The sequence below is a fragment of the Antechinus flavipes genome, chromosome 6, assembly GCF_016432865.1.
Source record: "Antechinus flavipes isolate AdamAnt ecotype Samford, QLD, Australia chromosome 6, AdamAnt_v2, whole genome shotgun sequence".
Classification (NCBI taxonomy): domain Eukaryota; kingdom Metazoa; phylum Chordata; class Mammalia; order Dasyuromorphia; family Dasyuridae; genus Antechinus; species Antechinus flavipes.
In genome coordinates, this window is record NC_067403.1 from 247715149 (window position 1) to 247738745 (window position 23597).

At 37.3% G+C, this 23597-nt stretch overlaps 2 protein-coding genes across 2 annotated transcripts; both read left to right on the forward strand.

The window, feature by feature from the left end:
* The first annotated feature begins 9787 nt into the window (after positions 1-9787).
* Positions 9788-10738, forward strand: LOC127541606 (olfactory receptor 9Q2-like). Its single transcript, XM_051966826.1, has one exon. The coding sequence runs from the start codon at positions 9788-9790 to the stop codon at positions 10736-10738; it is 951 nt and encodes a 316-aa protein (XP_051822786.1).
* An 11227-nt stretch (positions 10739-21965) lies between these two features.
* Positions 21966-22907, forward strand: LOC127541086 (olfactory receptor 9I1-like). Its single transcript, XM_051966178.1, has one exon. It carries the CDS (start codon positions 21966-21968, stop codon positions 22905-22907), a length of 942 nt encoding a protein of 313 aa, XP_051822138.1.
* Positions 22908-23597: the final 690 nt, after the last annotated feature.

Consider the following 23597-nt stretch of genomic DNA (forward strand, 5'->3'; position numbering starts at 1 on the left):
CTTAGCATCAGTTCATGTAAGAGATTAGATTGAATTTCAAGATTGTTTTCTACTTAAGCTTGGAAGGAGAACCAAGGTTGAATTAAGTCTTGGTCAAGAATTGTTCAAAGTTTGTTACTTAATTGTCTCTAAGCGTTTGTACTTTTGTATTTTATCACCTTTTCAAATGTAATTATTAATGTACATCTATCAAAAAAGGATTCCAGTTTCACAGTAAACCTTAACTGAAGAGTAAAGTCTGCTTTTTTGTGTTCTCAGGCATACTATGTCATTGGAAAGCCAGCACACTTTTGAACCTTGAGTTAAGAGTCTAGGAACAACTCCCTTCCTTATTTTCTTATTTATCACCACCTACATTTCTTTGTTTGGACTCCACCATAGTCCCCCCAAACCTTATCATCCTGAGAGACTGCATGAGCTCTAGTAGTCACATCATATTAATACACTCAGTACTGATCCACTGATTGGAGGAATGAAGACAAAATGAAAAATTTCTCCCAATCCTCCATTTAAAGAACTTAGGTTAGCCATCTCTTCATTTCTCATTACTTTGGACTGGATTATATTATGACTTTATCCCAGGATACTTTCCCTTCCTGCCCCGCCCCCCCTTATCAGTTTCCTCTTGCATTATTTTACCCAATTATACTATAAAGTCCTTGAGGGCAAGGGCTTTCATTTTTAGATATCAACTTCCTATTTTTATTCTGCTCTTTGTAGTCAAAAGATCTTTCTCCTTAGCAAGAAAATAAGAGCAAAATAAGAGTTGAATAACTCCATCTTTTCTCTGTTGTAAGTTATAATTGTTCTATCTATCCTGAAAAGTATCCTATTTCTTCTTTGAACATCTTTTCCCCCCTCAGTACAATTAAAGCAAAATCTGGCCTTTTTGGGACCCTTAGTTTTTGTCACTAACCTCCCCTCATTCTGGATACTTCTGAGACTATTTTTATGGGATCATGTCATACTTTTGTCTTCACCTTTTGTTACTTTCCCTTATTTTCTATCTCCAGCACATATTCAAAATTGTAATTATGAAGGTGTTTATAGGTTCCAACCCAATGGAAATATGCCATATGAATATGAATAATGGAACTTCGTCAGGGGTTTCACTAGTCACACTAATCAGGACTTTCCTAGATATGGATTCTACTTTTTTTTTAAAATAACTTTTTATTGACAGAACCCATGCCAGGGTAATTTTTTTACAGCATTATCCTTTGCACTCACTTCTGTTCCAATTTTTCCCCTCCCTCCCTCCACCCCCTCCTCCAGATGGCAAGCAGTCCTTTACATGTTGAATAGGTTACAGTATATCCTAGATACAATATACGTGTGCAGAAACGAACAGTTTTCTTGTTGCACAGGGAGAATTGGATTCAGAAGGTATAAATAATCCGGGAAGAAAACCAAAAATGCAAGCAGTTTATATTCATTTCCCAGTGTCCTTTCTTTGGGTGTAGCTGCTTCTGTCTATCCTTGATCCATTGAAACTGAATTAGCTCTCTTTATCGAAGAGATCCACTTCCATCAATCACATAGTATCGTTGTTGAGGTATATAATGATCTCCTGGTTCTGCTCATTTCACTCAGCATCAGTTCATGTAAGTCTCGCCAGTCCTCTCTGTATTCATCCTGCTGGTCATTCCTTACAGAACAATAATATTCCATAACATTCATATACCACAATTTACTCAACCATTCTCCAATGGATGGGCATCCATTCATTTTCCAGTTTATGGCCACTACACACAGGGCTGCCACAAACCTGCACATACAGGTCCCTTTCCCTTCTTTAGTACTAGATATGGATTCTAAAAAATCTAAACTGATTGTTGAATTCCCCATGTATCCATATTAGTTTCTTGAGACTATTTCCTCTTTCTCCCTCATTGGAATGAATTGTTTCTTGTCTTCTGTATCATTCTTAAGAGTTTTTTTGACTTTCCTGGATTGTAAAGAGAAATGGTGAACTATAGGTACATGTCAGCTAAAGCACAAGTGTGGACTTAGTCTGCACTTTGGGCTTTTATTGGCTCTTCTGTTTTATTTATTTGATGATTATTGTTGAGATGAGATTTGAACTCAGGAAACTGACTCTTGCTAACTTTAATTCTGGCATCTTTTATCCACTTTATATTTATACCAGACTGGAGTACTCATTATTCTCCTTTTATTTCCATTTTTTGCCTCCATGTCCTTGCACAGGTCCCATCACCAGTGGCTAGAATTTATATTTTTATTACACTTCAAGATGGCTACATACTGTGATCCTTGACTACTAACTTATAGTGTAGTAGAGACAGCTAGTGCTACAGTGGATAGAGTGAACTCTTGTCCTGGAATCAGAAAGAGCTGAGTTCAAATCCAGCCTATAAGTATAACCCTGGACAAATCACTTTGTCTGCCTTGATTTCCACAACTATAAAATGAAGAGAAATAATAATACCTACCTCCTAGGCTCATTGTGAGAATCAAATTTAATAACAGTTATAAAAAGTGCTTAGTACAGTGCTTGGCACACAGTAGGTGCTATATAAATGCTACTTATTTCCCTTGTCTCAGTCTTATATTTGTCTTGTAGGGGAGCAGCGGCATCCACCTTTTCACACACAGGGCTCAAGGAGATAGCTCCAGAGTCTTGTGTTAGATATTAGTCCTTTAACTTAGAAACTAAATAGGTCTCTTAGCTACACCCTTTGGAAAAGATGACAAAAGTCCTTCACACTCCAGTCCACTAAAATCTCCTTCTAAGGTCTGGGATTTGACCTGTGGACAGGGATTACCAATCAGACCTTGTATTGTATTTGGGGTGGTCATTATTAATTAGAAGAGAAAACAGAGAGCTCAGTCAGTAGGGAATGTCTTCATTTGCAGGGACAGGTCTTCTAAAAGAAGATGGAGGTTTTTTGGTCATGTTGGCCATTAACCATGGAATACTGAGGGCTGCTTTCAGAGTATCCCTCTCGATACTTCTTCAACCCTTCAGTTATTCTACATACTTCTCTGTGTGATCTCTTTTTCTTTCTCTTTCTCTTTCTGTCTCTCTCTTTTTCTATCTCTATCTCTGTCTGTCTCTGACTCTATCTCTCTCCCTCGCCTCCTTTTCTCATTCCATGGGTACAATGGAAGGAACACGGGATTTCAAATGGAATACTTAGATTTAAATTCTGGCTCTGCTACCTAATATCTGTATAAATTTGGACAAGTGACAACATTTCTTAGGTAGTTTTCTTATCTGTAAAACTGAAGAATTTGTATTAGATCATCTTAAAAAAGGTCCCTTCCAGCTCAGAAAAAAATTTTAAATTTATTTTTATTTTGTTAAATATTTCCCAATTACATATACATTTAAAAAAGATCATTAAAATTATTTTACATTCCAAATTTTCTCTTTCCTTCCTGCACTTCCCCCTGTAATGGGCTGAGGCTTGAGTTGATGCACTAAGGTCTTAAGCATGTGAGGCTAAATAGTAATTGGACCATAATCTATTAATATATATGCTTGGAGAAAGAATGGCCCCCGCCCACTCTTTGTGCAAATCCTGATGTGTTATATAGGAAATGATGATTTTGGTGGGTGGAGGCGGAGGGGTGGAGATAGGAGTGGAGAGAGAAAGCTGGCTGGTTTCTTGTCACAGCTCCTCACATTGCTATCGCGATCCCCCTTCATCTCCGATCCTTCTTCACCTCTACTGAGAATAAAGATTGAAGATTTTCCCTTAACCTGAATTCCTGACTCCGGCTGATTTTAAAATATGGGGTCACCACATCCCCCTTCTTGAGAAAACAAATGATTTGATATTGATTACATATATAAAGTCATGCAAGACATTTCTATATTAGTTACATTGCAAAGGAAAGCACAAACAAAACAAAATAATAAACATAAAATTAAAAAAATATGCTTCCATCTGCTCTCAACAATTATTAATTCTTTGGAAGTGGACAGACAATATTTTTCATCATGGACTCTTTGACATTGCCTTGGATCACTGTATTGATCAGAGTGACCAATTCATTCATTGTTGATCATATGACAATTTTGTTGTTATTGTGTATAATGTTTTCCTAGTTCTGCTCATTTCACTTTGCATGATTTCATATAAGTTTTTCCAGCTTTTTCTCAAGCCATATTGCTTATCATTTCTCATAACACAATAGTTTCCTACCCCCATTATATATCACAGTAGATATAGTCATTCCACAATAGTTGGGCATCTGTTCAATTTCTAATTTTTTAGCTACTGGGAATGGAACTTGTATAAATATTTTTGTACATATGGGTCCTTTCCCCTTTCCTTTCAGAGTTAATAGTGACATTGCTTGGTTAAAGGATATGCACAGTATTATGGCCTTTTGGACATAGTTCCAAATTGTAGGCTAGAGTGGTTGAACTAGTTCATAACTCCACTAACAGTCCATTAGTGTTCCAATTTTCCCATATCTCCTCCAGCATTTCTCATTTTCCAATTAATTATTTGATAAAGCTAGAAAAATTAGTAACAGGAGTCAACCAGAAGAACAATGAATTCAAATCTGTTCTTATACATTTACCTAGCTATGTGACTCTGGAAAAGTCAATTAACCCTGTTTACCTCAGTTTCCTCATTTGTTAAATAAGATTAAGAAGGAAATTGCACAGGAGGCCTTAAAGAGTTGGACGTGACTGAAACAATTGAACAACAACAAGAAGAATATTCAATGAAGAAATAAAGAAAGAAATGAGAAACCACTCAAGTATCTTTGCCAAGAAAACCTCAATGGGATAGTGAAGTGTCAGACACTACTGAAATGATTGAATAACAACAATGAAAACAATAACAACAACAACATTTCTACATTTTGTGTTCTCAGATTTCTTCTATTTTTGATATTCCATGTCCCAAGGTCCCTGAAATTCTGGATTTTAAGCTCTGTCCAAGCTCTAACATTCTATGTTAGAAAACTTTCAGTTTTGATATTCTAAGTTTTCTGTTCTAAGATCTCATCCATTTCTTATAGTCTATATTCTTAGGATCCCATCCTCTCTGACCCTGTAAAGATGAAGTTGTTTTTCAGATTTCCAGTTTTGTGATTTTGAGTCTATCAATGATCAGGATGATACTTACTAGCATCATTACTCCTAAGAAGCTTTGTACTTTTGTGACTCTGTGCCTTAGTTTCCTTATCTGTTTTAGTTATATTTATTTTATTTTTGATTTATTTATATTTAAAGAGTTGCTTTGAGGACACATTGAAAAACAAAACTCAGAGAGTTAAAAGTGTCTTCAAGTGTGAAGTTTTGTCACCTCATCCTTTCCCTCTTTTTCCTTTTTACCTGTGGAGGGAGCTGCATAGCTTTGTGAACTAGAACCTCTCTTGGGGCCTGACTCAAATGGAGAATGACAGGGCCTCTTGAATAAATATTTTTCAGAAAGAGAAAACATTTCTCAGTTTTGGAGTGATCTGACATGGTTAATGCTGATACTCAGGCTAGGCCACCAGATCAACTTCTCTTTCAGGTACTCCAGTTCCCTCTCCATATTGCCTCCTAAAATCTCCCTTTTACCTAAGAATAAAGAGAGAGATTTGGTCAAGTACTCAACTAAGAGAAGCCACATAAAGAGAAGACACATAAGTATAATGGAGCAGATGGAAGCATACCTTTTTAAACTTTATTTTTATTATTTTGTTTGTGCTTTCCTTTGCAATGTAACTAATATAGAAATGTCTTGCATGACTTTACATATATAATCACTATCAAATCACTTATTTTCTCAGGAAGGGGGAAGTGCAGGAAGGAGAGAGAAAATTTGGAGTGCAAAATAATTTTAAAGATCTTTTTAAGATGTGTATGTAATTGGGAAATATTTAACAAAATAAAAACAAATAAAAAAATTTCTTGTCTTTTTCTTCCTCTGTGTCTATCCCAAAGGTGCCATTTGGATACTTTCTTGGAGATTTGCAGTTATGTCACGTCTTTTATTTATATAACATCTCTCTCCTGATAACTGGTGTGGTTGCCAACAAATAGAATTCCTGACATCATTCCAATTGGGGAAACTAGTGCATGGTTTGGATTGGTTATGGAGCAAGGAAGAATGCTTACATCTCTTCTTACTGGGTGAGAGAGAGAAGGAGGAGTAGGACATCTAATAGGACTTCAACACTGGGATTTGGATGATTATGCTACAGACTGGAAAAAGAAAACAACAACAAATCACTCTTTAGTTCTCCAACGTAAATCCCACCAGTGTACTCTTACATGATTGCACATAGGGAATAATGGATTCTCCCTGTTGACTCCCATCAACTGCTTGCTATTCCCCTGACTATCAGACAACAACTTGAAATAGTGTGGCCCTGGCCTGGTATTTGATGCAGGAGCATAATGAGACTTGTTCTTGATTCAGATTTTGTTTACGTAGCAATTCTGGTGGCTGGGCTTGGATTGAACCAAAAGAGAAGAGGCAGTGTGGTGAAGTAAAAAAAAGTGTGGGATTTGTAGTCAAAGGACCTGGGTTTAAATTCTGTTCCTTTTTCTCCTCATTATTTGTTTGATTTTCAGTTTGGATCTCAGTTCCTTCATCTGATAAAAGAGAAGGATGACTTAGATAACCTTTAACATCTTTTCCAGATCTCAACTTATTATCCTATATCCCCCTTGCAAATCCTAATGAATGCTATTATTCCTTCTTACCCAGGAGAGTATTTCACGGATGAAAGAAGTTAAAAAATTTTGCCATCATAGAATGCCGGGTCAGAGAAATCTCAAAAGATCAATTTACCAAAGTGTACCTAAGTCACAATGACTGGGCTTTTGATGCAAGGAACTGAATGTAGAGGGCACAAAATGTACTTGCACTCCTTTAGCTAGCTGTGTGACTCTGGGAAAGTCATTGTTGAGGGACTAAAACATTACTCTCAAGTTCCAAGATGCAGGGTCGTATCTTTCTCTAGTATTTTACTTCCTATATGACTTTGGAAAATCATTTAGCATCTCCAGGCTTCAACTTTTTCAACTGTAAAATTAGATATATGACTTCTGTGGTTCAGTCCTATTCTAAATCTATGATCCAGTGATCCTTTCATCTCATTTACAGAGATGAGCACATGATTATTAAGAACAATTAACTCATGTAATGAGTTAAAAGATGATGCTTTCACCCATCACATCCTGGCTACTTGACAGGTAAGCTTCCCTTCAGTCTTGTGATGACCTTTGTAGAGACATAAATGACATCTCCAATCTTCACCCTATGTCTCAGCTTAAAAATGATTTGAAGGTGTTTGAAGTCTTGTTTGTGCTGCCTCACATTGAAATTTGCTAGATATATCTCTGTTATCTTGGGGTTGTTATTTGCTTACTGTTACCTACCTAATAAATAGGAGTAGTGGTGATCCATTATGGTTTTCTGATCATTATTCCAATGCTTTTAGTACTACCCCAGAATGAGATTGCAACTAGGAGAGAGAAAGAGAAAGAGAGAGAAAAAGAGAGAGAGAGAGAGAGAGAGAGAGAGAGAGAGAGAGAGAGAGAGAGAGAGAGAGAGAGAGAGAGAGAGAGACAGAGACAGAGAGAGAGACAGAGACAGACAATAAACAAGGCTGGGGGAAGGAAGAAATCAGAATGAAGTAGAACTCAGGTGAGGAAATTTATCTGACTCATGCCCAAGTGATTAAGTATCCAGGTCCCATTTCTGTTAGAACCTACTACTGGTGTGATGTGGGCAAGTCCATCAGATGACAAGCATTCAAGGGCCTGTTGTGTTCCAGGGACTTTGCTAGGCTCTAGGGAGAAAGACACAAAAGTGAGACAGGGATCCTCCAGGTCTCAGATTCCTTATCTGTAAAACATGAGAGTTGGACTAGATGATCTATAAGGTCTCCCCTAGATCTAAATCTATGATATTCTGAATTCTTCTGAAGGTCTCCAAGGTCAAGGTGCATGGAATTACTAAATCAACTCATTATTTATGAGTCTCTGATTATCAAGCTGTTTCCTTTAGTTTTCTCATCTGTACCATGGGGACAATAATGCTTTCATCTCATAGGAAATGTGAAGAAAGTAGTTTGTAAATCTTGAAAACTTAGAGAAATGTGAACTATTATTAGTTAGGAACTAGAAAAGTTCTAGGGTTTTGAAATTTGTCCTGCATATTAGGGTTAGGGTTCCAAAATGCTTATTTTTGTGTTTGATAGTAAGTTTAGAATATTTCCATTAAGCCTGTGGAACAAATTGGATATGAAGAATGAAGACCTGGGTGTGAATCATGATTCTGGAGTTTATTACCTGTGTGATCTTGGGCAAGTCAGCAAAATCAAAGTTTAAATTTTGTGCTCCTTTGTCTTAGGATTTAAAGCCAAACCTCCTCATTTTAGTGATCAAAGAAACAAATTCAACAACTGGTAAAAAAAAAACTTTTCTTAAGTCATTCTCAAAAGTTCTAGCCAGATCTGAATCCTGTCATTTAGAAAAGGAGCCTGTTCTTCCAAGGGTTCTTAACCATTTTTGGTCATGGAATCCTTTGTCTCATGAAACCTATAGGCCCTTTCTTAGAATATTATTTTTTAAATTAAAATTGAAAAATACAAGACAGGATGATGAGATAGCCAATTACATTGAAATATAGTTAGCAAAATAGCAAAACAAATAAATTACAGGATGCTGAATTAAGAACCTCAACTTTAGGTTCACCTAACTTCACCTAAAGTTGGGGAAGGAAAACACTGGCTTTTGAATTCAAAGATGGAGGTTTCATATTTGGCTCTGCCACTAGGCAAGCCTTAGTTTCTCCATCAGTCAATCAATCAGTAAATATTTATTAAGTGCCTGCCATGTGTTAGCTGCTATGCTAAGCTAAAGAAAGGTAAACACCAATCTTTTCTCTAAAAGAGTTCGCATGTAAGTCCTTTCTCTAAAAGAGTTCTCCATGTAAAAAATTATGCTCACAGTCTAATGAGGTGAATGGCATATAATCAATTATGTTCAAGGAAGAAAAGGGCAGGAAAAATTGGAGATAATCAACAATTTGAAGACACTACTATTAAAGGGGATAAAGGTAGGACAGTTAGATGGTGCAATGAATAAAGCACAGACCCTGGAGTAAAGAGGAACTAGACTTAGACACTTATCAGCTGTGTGATCCAGGAAAGTCACTGAACTCTGATTTTCCCCTCAAAAAGAAGAGGTAAGGAGTTAAAGAAAAGCTTCTTGTAGAAAGAAGGACATTAGTTGTCACTTGAAGGAAGATGGAGAAGCCAGAGGTCAAGAGGTATGAGCTACTTCTCTGTCTGTCGGTCTACCTCTCTCTCTCTCTCATTTATCAGGTTTAGGAAAAGTGATTTGTAAACTTCATAAGATGGGATTTGTGTCTCTCAAAGAAAAAAAGCTGTGTTGTTAGGTCATCAACACAAATGATATTTGATGAAACAGATGAACACAAATAAAGCTTTGCTCTTGGTGATGATTGGTGAACATCGGCCATTCGTGTGTTTTCAGAGAATGTTCTTTTTCAAATTATACTTGTTTGTTTAAGAACTAAAATTATTTGTAGAAATCCAAGGAGTTTCCACTATTTTAATTTCCTTTGATCTGCACATCTGGGATATGGATGGGCAGGTGCAATCTCATTTGCATTGCTTAGCTTGTTAGTGGTTGAGCAGGAATTAGAGATACAGCCATAATAACTCAGAGAATTTTACTTTTGAGGCTCAGGTTTTTCATACATGAGACTTGGTTTCTTTTCTTCCCAGGGTCTTTAACTTGTTTCTCCTCTTAGTTCTTTCAGGTACTAGCGAATAAATGGCTGAGAAAAATCATACCATCTTGACGGAGTTTTTCTTTATCACATTCACTGAACACCCAGAGTTGGGACTTCCTCTCTTCCTGTTTTTTCTGGGTCTGTATGTCATCACCTTGTTGGGGAATTCAGGGATGGTCTTTCTAATATGCACAGACTCCAAGCTCAGCACCCCCATGTACTTCTTTTTGAGCCACCTTGCTTCTGTGGACATCTGCTACTCCTCAGCCATCACTCCTCAGGTACTGGCCATATTGCTCAAGCAGGGGCTAGTTGTCTCCTATGAATGCTGTGCTGCCCAGTTTTTCTTCTCCACCTTCTTGGGTGCCACTGACTGTTACCTCCTGGCTGCCATGGCTTATGACCGCTATGTGGCTGTGTGCCAGCCTCTGCTACATATGACTATCATGACCAAGAAGACTTGTGTGGTTTTAGCAGCTGCATCTTATGCCGCTGCCCTATTTGCCGCCACAGTACGCACCGCAGCTGCCTTCACCCTCTCCTTCTGTGGCGACAACCAGATTGATTTTGTCTTTTGTGACCTCCCACCCCTCCTGAAGCTTACCTGTGGGGACAGCTCCACCCAGGAATTGGTGATTGTTGTGTTTGCTATTTTTGTGATCCCTGCCTGTATGGTGGTGATCCTGGTCTCCTACTTGTTTATCTTCAGGGCTATTCTGCTCATCCCTTCAGCTGGGGGCAGAGCCAAGACCTTCTCCACTTGTGCCTCCCATATCATGGCAGTTTCCCTTTTCTTTGGTACACTCATCTTCATGTATGTGCGATCGAATGAAGGGAATTCCCTGCAGGAGGACCGGATAGTGTCAATGATGTACACGATCATCATCCCTATGTTGAACCCCCTCATCTATAGTTTGAGGAACAAAGAGGTGAAGGAGGCCATGAGAAAAGCTTTGAGGAATGCAAAGTTCTTCAGGAGAGACCTTGGTTGAACGAGAACTCATTGTCATGTTTGTGGCACCCATGATTCTGTAGTTGAAAGTGCTTCTAGGAGACATGGAGTGGCAGGGTCCTGTAACCCCAATGACATGGATGAAGTTGCCAGGATTGGTAACATCTTCTAGAGAGTCTTGTTCTTTAGTCCCATGGGTGCAGAGGTTGGGGTGAGAAGGAAGACTTCTAAAGAGAAGTGCCATGACATGAGATCTTGGAAGGGGTGGAATTTGCTCAGAAAAACTAGAAACTAAGGCACAGAAATGGGAGTCATTGTCCAGAAAAAACATGAAATCATGCCTTCCTGGTTGAGTTTCTACTCTCCCCCACAATTGGAAGCTATGCTATCTTCCCTAAGATATTGGATCCTTTACAAATTACCTTGTGCCACTTGCTAGTTCAATGAATTAATCATACAACAAGACACTCACTAGTTTCCTACAAATCCTGAAGTAGGAACTGGAAATAAAAAAGACCAATGTGCCTTCATAGAGCTCACATTATACTTTGGGTGCCATGGCATCCATCCTATCTCTATCCAGCAGTGGATTATATGAGTTGGCTGTGTGATTAAGGGAAAGAATGCTTAGTCCAGAGTCAAGAGACCCAGGCTTGAGTGCTAACTCTGATATTCTTGTAATTTAAAGCAACTTTTCTAAGGAACTCTAAGCCACCTCTTTGCTGAGGAGACTCCTGCTTTACAACCTGAGACTCATCCCACCTGTCCTGATTATTCTGTGGGATTGTTGGGGGGAATGCACTCCTCAAAGACCTGAGGGACTTAGTTTGTTTCTTTGCATTCCTAATATCTAATAATGTCAGATTTGTAATGGATGTCTTTAACAGATACATGCTGATTTGGATTGAATCCTACAATGGCACTAGTATTACTGTCAAAAGTAATTCCTTTTCTTCTTTGAGACTCAATTTCCTCATCTGTCAAATTGAGTGAATACACAGCACTCTTATTTACCAAAAGTTTCCTGCCTCAGTTTGTCACACATTCCCCTTTCTCTTAACTTTTATATAACCTTTTGTATAACCCAGTTTAACATGGACTGATTTCCAGTGTATTTCTTAATACTCATCGACATCCATTTTCCTTGTTAGTTACAGGCAAAAATCCAAATTGTGGAACTAGAATTTCATCAGCTAGTCTTTACTGAGGTATGCTGATTTGAATTGGATCCTCCACAGTGGGGAATTGAGAATGGGACTAGTATTACAGGCAAGGGAAGTTCCTTTTCTGCTTTGAGATTTGGTTCCTTTATCTATCAAATGGATTAAACTGTTTACATCATAAGATTTTGTTTTGAGGATCTTAATGAGATTAGAATGCAGAGTATCCTTATTTACCCAGCGTTTCCTACTTCAGTTTGTCACACATTCCCCTTTTTCTCATCTTTGTGACTTTTGTATAGCTCAATTTAACGTGGACTGACTTCCAGTGTATATTTTATATTCATCTTCCATTTTTGTAGAGGCAAAAATAAAAATGTTGAGGTAGAATTTTATCAGTTAGTATTTATTGATGGCCCAATCTGTATATTGCAAACCTGTGTACTACCAGAAATTACATGGTGTGCTGAAAAGTGTGCTGAATGTGGAAGGAACAATTGGATGTGGATCCTGCTCTGTGGACAAATCCTTCAAAGTCTCTGAGCTACAGTTTTTTCATCTGTAGAGATGAGTCCTTGCAAAATAAGCACCTCCCAGGCATTTTTGGAGAAAGGTGCTTTGATAATATTTTGAAATGTGAACTGTGATGATGATGATGATAGAGGGTCCCAAACTGCTATCCTGGGAATCTCCCTGGGTTTGGATTCAGAATGACTCATGATGCTGTGCTCCCATCCTGTGAATCTCCCCCATAGACCAGCTGAAATTGATCATGTGACCAGATCTTATTGAGACTGAAAATATTTTACCTAAAATAGAAAGCATAGTGATAGCAAGATGTCATATGATAAATAACGGATAAAAAATTTCATTATCCCAAGCTACCTCTTTCCATGACTGATTTTTGGCTAACTGAGGCAATGAGTCCTAGGTTTCACCTTAATTGGTTATACTAGAAGGACTTTTAGTTTTCAAGGACAATGGTTGTGGTGGCTTGAGTTACCATAAATGATCATTAAAATGTTCAGTACCCATGATGGCAGTGTCTCTTGTACCTGGATAGGTGCGTTCTCTGGAGTCCTATTGCCACAAGTGATCAGTTTTTATTGAAAGATTTCTCTGTCACTTTGGAACTTTTCCTGGCAATTTCCTATGGTGGGATATAATATTGCTGACATCTTCCCAACATTGAGAATGAATGGATTTTGGGACATATGTTATCTGTGAATGCAGATACATTTCTTCCTCTATATTAAAAAAATACAAATATTAGCATCAACTTTAAATTTATTTTCTTATTTTTTTCTTCTGTGTCCTTCCCTGCTTTTCCCTTTTAATCATCAAGAGCTTCCTCAATTTCCTATTATTGGAGAAACTTCTCCTCTGGGACCTCAAGTTTGTGAAAAGCAATCCTGTCACTGCCACAGAGCAACAGCATCTACTATATGTCCAAGACTGTGCTAAGAGCTGGGGTCAGAAATCCAAAGAATGAAATCAGCCTACTCTCAAAGAGTTTACATTCTATCAACCTTAAATAGGTAATAGTGGGATTTAATAGGAAGAACATTTACCTAGGTTTTTCAATAACTGGCTCCCAATTCCCCATGTAAGTTCCTTGAGGACTACTTTGTTTTTTTAATTTGACTATCTAGTGTCTAGCATAGTGTCTTGCACACTTAGATACTTAATACATTTCTGTTGAACTGGGCATGACTCTTCATAGTCCTATGCCTTAATATCAAAGGGCAATACCTATTCAATTTGCCCTACAAGGCTGCTCTGAGGACAAAAATAAGATATAAAGTCTTTGAAAAAAAATTTAAAGTGCCCTAAAGTGAATTAGGAAGATTATATAGCTAGCTAAATGAAGGATGAATTGAAGAGAAGATTAGAAATTGATATTTAGCACAATCAGGAAGTGATAAACACAGTCCAAGCGAGAGTGCTTGCGTTAATGTTGTGGTTATGGAAGCAGAAATATGGGAATGGATGAGAGATGAACAGAATAAATTAACATGGCTTACTTAGCAAATGACTGGAGAGAAGGGTGACTCCAAGTTAATAAACCAAAAGTGACCAGAAGAATGATGGTGTCCTCAAGAGAAATCCTGAGGAAGTTTGGAAAGAGGTGGATTTAATGGGGAAAATAATGATCTCTTTTGGATATGTAGTGTTTGAGATACTAATACAAGATGCTGCTGAGAGATTTCCAACAGGCAGTTGGCAATACTATAGTGGAGTTCCAGAGGGATTATAGCTGCATAGGTTTGGAAGACATCTTCATTGAGATAATAATTGATCCCATGGGGGATGATGAGATCTTCAAGACAGAAAATATAGAGGGCATAGAGAAAGTGGTCCAGGAGAGATCCTTGGGGGATATTTATGCTTAGGGTGCCAGCAGTTCATAAAGTACTTGACCTCAAGAGAGGACACATTTCAAAGTTTCAGAGTTTCTTGTTCTGGGTATCAATGTACCTGCAGAGGTGCCAATTAGGTTCTCTCCAGGTGATTTGGAGCCAAGCTAAACCTTGTATTTACAAAGTGTCCTTTTTTTAAATAATATGATACTGGTTGGTAAAACTGTCAACAAATTGAATTACTGACATTTTTCCAATTGGGACAATTCAAGCATTACAGTCAAGGTACAATGAGTCATGACCCGCACATTATGAGAATCCAGTCTCATTGAATTTCTTCTCCCTTAGGAGCTTATAAGTTACATAATAAGACTTCAGGAAATGAGATTTGGATGGTGATAGTAGAAAGAGAAAGAAAAATCCTCTGGGTTCAATCATCAGCTCCATTATTACTAGATTCACATTTCCAACCCCAGTTTGTCTCTGGAGTTCTTGTCTTATATCATTAGCTGCTTATTGGACATCTTGAACTGGATGTTCTTTAGATATCTCATAGTCAGCATGTACAGAAGAGAGTCTTTATCTTTTTTTTGTCTTATCTTTTCTGAACTTCCTTTTTGAACTATGACCATCTCCCCCACTCACTCATATTTATAACTTTAGTGTCATCTTTGATTCCTCACTTAACCACACATATCCAATCTAGTGTTAGAACTATTCATATAAAACCCCTTCAATCCTTTGACATAGTCATTACCACAGTGATATTCTGAAACTGGACTATTGCAAAATCATTAGAAAAGATAAAGAAATAGTATGAGAGCAGGGAAAGAAGGAAGGTGATGGTGGAGGATGATATCAGCAGGAGAGCTGAACACAAAAACCAGGAGATGTTGAAGTCTTAATTCATCAAAATCAGTTTTTTCTTCCTGAGAATATGACTTTTTTTCATTGACTGCATTTTCATTGTTCTGAAATTTTTTACAAAAGCACATTTGACTTAACAATTCAAATTCTTGAGATATAGGTAGTTGCAGAGTCAGAGCTGACAACATTAATTGGATCCCCCATTATGTTAGCTTCATTGTCTGTTTCTCTTTGTAATTCATTTAGTTTTTTAAAAGTATTTAGAAGCCATGCTATTGGGTGAATATGTGTTAAACAATGAAGCAAATTAGTTGCCTATGTTACCTCCCAGCAAAATGTTATTTCCATGTTTATCTTTTTTGTTGTTGCCTTACCTGAAGCCATATTTGTTACCATTAATTTTTTTTTTCCTGTTTAGTTAAGGCATAAGAGATTTTGTTCCAACTCCTAATTTTAAGTCTGTGTGAATCTTTATATTTCAAGTATATAGATCTTGCTTTGTAACTTGTTCCTTTAATCTCTATGATTTTATTTCATTTCAATTTCATAGATAAGTTTATCTTAGTCATAATCATAGTTATGATAGTAAATTGTTAATTTACCTCCATTATAATTATTCTCTATATGCTTATTTCACTTTTTATTTCAAGTTATTACCTTCCCCCCATTTTAACTTTTTTTTTTTTTTTTTTTTTGCAATCTCCTCTCCAAGCTTAAGGTGTGTTTTTTCTATGACTAACTCCTCTCTGAATTTATTCGCCTATTTTCCGTTTTTCCTTCCTGATGGTAGTAATTTCCTCCTCCAATGAGTTGTGAAAATCATCTCCTGCTGAACAAACAACTTCTTACTTATCAAATATATGAAGTTACTGAAAGTGTTCTCATGTTCCACTAGGCAAACACATGTTTTGGTTGGCATGTCCATAAAGTAGCATTTTCTGTTAGAGAACAGACTGGGATAGATAAAGAAATTCCCTACCTCCTCAATGGAAATCTAAGGGAGGATTAGGTGTTGACTATATTGCAAAAAGGATACTTGAAAGACGTTAGATGCTATAGCAAATCATCTTTGGCATTAACCCTCAGTCATGGGGACACAAAAAGACCAGACAGGGACTGTTGAACATGAAAGTCATTTATTCAGGGGCAAATTATGTAGCTTATTAGAATAATTCAGGGCTCATATTCATTAGTGAGAGAAGTTCCTCCAAACTAGCAAATTAAAGAAATTCATTATATCTCAATAATAATAATAAATACTCTATATAACAATTTACTATATGATTAAATTTTATATTATAATTTTTATAACTTGCTTTCAACTCTGAGGAGTAGGTATTGTTATTAGAAACTGAAGGTAACTTGCCCAGGCTCATACAGTAAGTATCTGAGACCAGATTTGAATTCTCATCTGCTTGATTCTAGACTCAACCCTTTATCCACTTCACCACTTAGCAGCTATCTCTGTGATTAATGATTCTACTCTGACTCCTGGGCTTGAATAGAATAAAAACCCCTGTTCCATTTCTAGTAATATCATTCTGGACCATCTGGCAGAATATTTTGTGAAGTATCTTTATTGAGATACCACAAATGCCAACTTTTCTTTGCAGGATTGTGAAGATCAAATGAGGTCATATTTGTAAAGTACCTAGTACAGTGACTAGGACTTGGTGCTTCATAAATATATATTCTCTTTTCTTCCCTGCACTAGAAATTCCAGGGTGAAGAAGGAAGGAGATAACTCTCTTTTTCCTCCCTGGCAGCAAGAAATGTTCCAGTTTGTCAGAATCAGGAAAGTCCTTGACTTCAAAGAGCATATATTCTGGGGAAAGAAACAATGCAAATAAAAGAATAATGTGAAGGCAGTTTTTGTCTGGGACAATACAAGCCGGATGATTGGTCCCACTGATTGTCATTTTTTTTTTTCTGCTAACAGTGGAAATTTATTGATTTATTGATGATGTGGACGGGAATAAGGTTAGTGCTTTTCTTATGTGGGGAATACACTAACTGATTAAGATTCTGAAGTAAATAGTTGGATGGGATATAAAACAGGTTGTCCCTGGCCAGATTAGCTGATTTTGTGGTCATTCATTATTCATGATGGTTTAGCCTTTACTCAGGGTAGAGTTCAAAGCTGACTGGGGGATGGGTGGGGAAGAATGAATTTGTTTTTGGAAGTACTATTAGAATCTGTCTAGAATGGATGGAAAACAAAATGCACTTTTTCTTTCTTTTATTTATTTTATTTTTAAAATGTGTTAGCTTTATTTATTTATTAACTTTTTATTGACAGAGCCCATGGCTGGGTAATTTTTTTTACAACATTATCCCTTGCACTCACTTCTGTTCCGACTTTTCCCCTCCCTCCCTTCACCCCCTCCCCCAGATAGCAAGCAGTCCTATATATGTCATAGTGTATCCTAGATACACTATATGTGTGCAGAACCGAACAGTTCTCTTGTTGCACAGGAAGAATTGGATTCAGAAGGTAAAAATAACCTAGGAAGAAAAACAAAAATTCAAGCAGTTTACATTCATTTCCCAGTGTTCTTTCTTTGGGTGTAGCTGCTTCTGTCCATCCTTGATCAATTGAAACTGACACTCTTACTTTCAATAGTCTCAGTGAAATTTAGGATTTCCTTCACTTATGAATCTAGGAAACAAATAATCCTAGAAGGGGTCCAAAGACAGTTCCCAACATCTCAAAAGGCCAATGGCACAAAAAAGTTAAGAACCCCTGGCCTAGATGTTGTTGCAAGTGGAGAAACAACAGAGACAGATGAGAAGATTCTTAATAACGGATAGTTATATAGAATATGAAACACTATCTCTGGCACTGGTTGGATATAATTGGTTGAATAGAGTATTGTATGGGAAAGACAATCAAGTTACTGGTTCTAAATTAGTAGGAGATTATGGACATCAGAGGAGCAAAAGTGAGGAGAGAGAATGAGCAGAAATGATGAAAAAGAAAAAGGCCAATTGAAGTGACACATGGAACATTAATCCCTGCCTATCCTCCACCATCTTGATTCTTCCCCCAACAATGTAAAGAGCATTGAGTTTAGTGACAGAGGACTTGGATTCAGATCTGGGTTTTGTACTTACTTGTACTATTTGACCTTGGGTGATAATATAATTCTATAATTTAATAAGAGTTTGCCTTAGATGACCTTTAATGATCAATCCTGCCATCTCTTAATCTATAATTGAGAGATATTGTGGTACATTAGAAAGAATAGGGATTTGGAGTTGGAAAACATAGTTTTGAATATCATTTCTGACCCTTACCATTAGTGTGAGAATAGACATAGACAAATAACCTTAGCTCTCTGCTTATCCATTTTAAAAAACTTTTATGATGAGGAGATTAGGTCCAGTGACTTTTAGGGTTCCTTTCAGTTTTAAATTTATGATTTTTCAATTCAGTATTTCTCAGACTATTACTAGAGCAAAAATTCAATTTGGCTCGAGACCTGAAGATGTTAAATTTGGAAAGCCTGTATAGATTAAGTAAGTTTGGGACAAGAGAAAATGAATTAAAACATGAGAGTTGGCTGGAAATGAAGAATGGTACCTTGTTAACATGGGCTTTTAAATATGGTATTAGAGAAAGATGGTTCTAGGATTGACTTCTGGAGTCTTTATACCTTCAGCAAGCACTTACTGTTTTTAAAACACTGAATATTGTAGGAAAATTATTCTGAGTTTGTTTTCTTATAAGATATATTAGATCTCTCTCTCTCTCTCTCTCTCTCTCTCTCTCTCTCTCTCTCTCTCTCTCTCAGAATATAAGATATTTCTTATCTTAACCTGCAAAGAGGGGTTGATACATTTCTTGCCGAAGAGATATGCAGGAGATATGTGGCTTAACCTTCCTGCTTAGGTGCCATTCATTCAGGACATGTGATCCTGTGGTGTTGATGCAATTAGTGATGCAATCTCTTATCTAGTAGAGCATCAAAAGTTGGAAAGCTCTTTCTTTTAGGGGTTCCAGAGTACCTCACAGTAATAATAGCAGGAATATGCTACCAGCAGCTCCCACGGGCCTCGTAATTTCCCAAGATGTATATTTCTCCCTCTGTTGTGGAGAGGAGGAGATAATGAATTCCTTCATGAATTGTGCCTTAAATGTGAAGATCTGCTGCCCTTCTCCTTAGGATGTGGAGTCTGTCATATTTCTCTGGGATTTAGTAGCAAAACTTTGGGCTTCAAACCACTTCCACAAAAGATCTTTAAAATGCCCATTTGGTCTATATAGCAAGACAAGCTGTTGCCATTGTGATTTTTACTTGGACCATGGTGGGTTTCATGTAAACACACACCTATTTGATTCAGAGAAGAAAATATTAATCCAATTAGTTATACAACTGACCAATCCAGTCAAAGTTGCTGAGTCAACCCACTGAAACATCAGCTGAAATCATATCAGCCTGTAAAGTTATGGAAACCTTTTCAGAATTTGGATTTCAGTAATTAAATGGAAAAAGAAAAAGGAATAATTGCATCTCTTGTGACTTTCAATTCTCCATGGCATTGATCTCCTTGAACCATTGTATTATTGAGAAGATCTGAGAAAATATATGTGGTGTCTTACAAAGGGTGCCTTCCATTTTACAGGAGCTTGAAAAAAAGGCTGTTTCCCAACACAGGTATTTTATATCCTTCATTGATTCCAGAGGGCTCATAAAATATGGGGGAGAGTCAATAACAGAGGAGAATTTGTATTTTTTATAGACATTATTTAAGTATAATGTGAACATGAGGGCACATTTGCAAACATGTGTCTGATCATTAGAATGCAAGTTCATTGTGAATAGAGACTGTTTCCCCAGCATCTAGCACAGTGTCTGGCATATAGTAAGCACTTAATAAATACTAATTGCTTAGCTAATTATATGTAGCAAGAGTTTCTGCAATAAGAAGTAACATCATATTTCTAAGGAAATTATTTTAAATATAAGATAATTTTTATGAGTTATTATGGCTGAAGAAACTCCTCACCTATTGGTTAGCCTTTTGGTGATGAACCTTTCTACTTGTCTAGGTTGGTCCTTGGGAAACAGTCTATTACCAGGCTACAATGTAAACTCTTGATTACTTGGTAGAATGTATCAAGAACCTGTGCTCTCTTGACATAGTCCCAGTAAACACAAAACTGCCACCATGCCATGGCAAATGATTAGAATATTTCAAAAATATGAATAAATTTCCCACAGTTAACTGACTTTCCTGTTACTAGAATAATTTAAAAATTATTTCCCTTAATTTAAACCAGTCAAAACTTAATTAGAAGTGGAGAAGGGAAGGCTAATGTTATCATTGAGCCCAATTTGCTGAGAGGTAAATTGAAACTCATATTTAATTGAAACTCATATTTAATGCTCTGCCTAAGTTCACATCAAATCAGCACATTTGCTGCTTTGAGTTGTTGATGTAACATCATAGAATGCATTGTAGACAATGAGGAGCACTGGAACAAAGCAGTGGATTTAGAGTTGGAGGGGATAAAATAGACATTGGAACTGTCCCACAGAGTACATGAATTTCTGTATAATGTTTTGAAGGAGTAACTCAGTTTAGTGTGTGTGTATATGTGTGTTTGATCAAGGATGATCAAGGATAAAAAAAGTTAGTTTTCCTCACTATTGCTGCAAAGTTGGGAAAATGTCCCAATGTTTGTCATGGAGGTCATTTTAATTAACTTCAAGGCAGGAAGTGCAGAGAAACAAGAATGCTATTCAAATAGGAGAAGAATCAGATAAAAGGGGAAGAATTTGAAGGTAGAGCAATGGGCTAAATTCAACAGAAGTTAGTTAATAAATATTTATTGAGTACCTACTATGTGCCAGGAGCTGGCTAAGAGGTGAAGAAAACAAAGAAAGGCAAAAAAATTCATTATTCTAAAAGGGCTCATCTCCTAAATAAGCAGGTAGAATAACGAAGTAAATTGATCTTTCAAATTGCATGTCTGTCGAACTAGGAAGCCCTCAGTATCTGCCTCCTTTAAGAATCATGCAGAACCTCAGAGTTAGAATGGATCTCAAATGTAATCCAATCCAATGCTTATCTAAATAGGGATAACCTCTTAGCTAGTCTTTTACCATTTAATTTAGAGAAAACTAGTAATGGGACGTTCACTATTTCTCAAGGCAGCTCGGGAGCATCATAATTTTTGAAATCTTTTTCTTAAAACGAATTGAAATCTTACTCTCCTTAATTTCTATGCATTGCTCTAAGGCTTGTCTTCTGGAGGAAAATGGATCTCCCCTCTCTGCAAATTCATGTCCCTTTCTACCACACTATCAGACGAGGACCAACTCCTTTAATCTGGTCCCTATTTTGCCCTTAATTCCTTTCTGATTTTTCAACTTGAATGCTCTACAATTGGAACCAGGTTTCCTGACTGTCTTAGCCCTTTAGATTTTTGAGCACTAAATGTAAATTATATTGGTAGGGTAGTTAGAAGAGCAGGTCTGTCCTTAGGAAAATCTGAGTTCAAATCCAGCTTTATTGGTTTGACCCTGGGGAAGCCATTTAATTTCTGCTTGCTTAAGAATCCTCATTTGTAAGATGAGGATAATAGTAGCACCTATTTTTTAGGGTTGGTGAGAGGATCAAATGAGATAATTGTAAATACTTAGCATAGTGCCTGCTACAAAATAAGTGCGCTATAAATGTTAGTTATTGTAATCACTACTAATCGTAGATACTTGTTGACCATACCTAGGGTGAGATGAGATAATTACCCTTTCCTTAAAGTGCTCCTTAAGCCCTCACTGAGTTCCCTTCAGAGTGTGATTGATTGTCATGGTTTGCCAGATCTAGGGATTTTAATGCCAGTTTTCTCCTTCACAGGCAGTAAATGGAGCAAATGGCTGAGCAGAATCACAGCACTGTGACAGAGTTCATTCTCGTTGGCTTCTCTGACCATCCCGAGCTAGGAGTTATTCTCTTCTTGGTGTTCCTCAGTTTCTATCTCATCACCGTCCTGGGCAATATGGGTATGGTCCTGCTGATTTGCTTGGATAATCGTCTCCATACCCCCATGTACTTCTTCTTGAGTCACCTCTCTCTCTTGGATGCCTGCTACTCTTCCGTCATTATTCCTCAGATATTGGTTACCTTGGTTATTGGCAGGACACGTATATCCTATAACTCTTGTGCTACTCAGTTCTTTTTTTTCACAGTCTGTGCTACCACTGAGTGTTTTATGCTAGCAGTGATGGCCTATGACCGTTATGTTGCCGTTAGCAGTCCTCTCCTGTACTCATCAGCCATGACACCAGGCACCCGTTGGGGCTTGGTGGTAGGGGCCTATAGTGGTGGCTTTTCAGGAGCTATTTTCCGCACTGCCTGCACTTTTTCTCTTTCCTTCTGTGGACCCAATCAGATTGACTTCTTCTTCTGTGATCTGCCACCTCTGCTAAAGCTTTCATGCAGTGATACCACTGGCATCCAAAACCTTATTTTCTTTGTCAATTTCGTGTTTATGGCCAATACTCTAATGATCCTGGTATCCTATATGTTGATCATCAGGGCCATCTTGCGGGTCAAGTCAGTTGGAGGCAGAGCCAAGACCTTTTCCACCTGTGCCTCCCACTTCACAGCTGTGATACTCTTCTTTGGGACCCTCACTTTCATGTATGTGCGTAGCAACTCAATCAAATCACTTGAAGAGGACAAGGTGGTGTCTGTCTTCTATACTGTGGTCATCCCCATGCTGAACCCTTTCATCTACAGCCTGAGGAATAAGGAGGTGAAAGCTGCCTTCAGAAAAGTCATAAATAGAATCCAGATCTCCCAGGAAATGTAGTTCAGGGTCAGTTATTGTTCATTTTGACTGTCGTCTTTTCCAAATAATAATCATTGTTATAATTGAGTTGTTTCAGTTGTGTTCAATTCTCTGTGACCCTATTTAGTGTTTTCTTGCCAAAAATCCTGGAATGGTTTATCATTTCCCTTTCCAGCTCACTTATCAGATGGGGAAATAGAGATAAAAAGACTGAAAGGAGACACCAATGCAGAAATTATTACAAGTGATTACAAGTTGACTTCCATTGAATTTCCTTTACAGTGTGATTGATTGTCATGGTGTACCAGATCCAGGGTCTTTAATGCCATTTTCTCCCTCATAATCAGAAAATAGGGTAATAATACCATTTTTATATGTAAAACAAGCTCCCTAACCTTAACAAGGTTCTAGTTTAGTAGGGAAGAATTTAATACAGGTAAACATAATATGATAGTCCACTGAACTAAGAGGCAGAAGACATACTTGTACCACTATTTTTATTGTACAACTTGGGAAATTTCATTGCATGTCTCTTAGTCTCAGCTTTCTCCTTTACAAAACTGAGAGTGGGCCATGGGGATCTATAAGATCCCTTTTAGCTCTATTATTCAATGATTTTAGGTGCACAAAACAAGTGGTGGTAAGTTACATGTAAGGCACAATTCATCAAAACATCATCAGCAATTTGATGCCTCATCTCCAAAAGGTTGA

Excerpts from the sequence above, each read along its gene's own strand:
- LOC127541086 (XM_051966178.1), top strand. The coding sequence starts at position 21,966 with ATGGCTGAGCAGAATCACAGCACTGTGACAGAGTTCATTCTCGTTGGC.
- LOC127541606 (XM_051966826.1), top strand. The coding sequence starts at position 9,788 with ATGGCTGAGAAAAATCATACCATCTTGACGGAGTTTTTCTTTATCACA.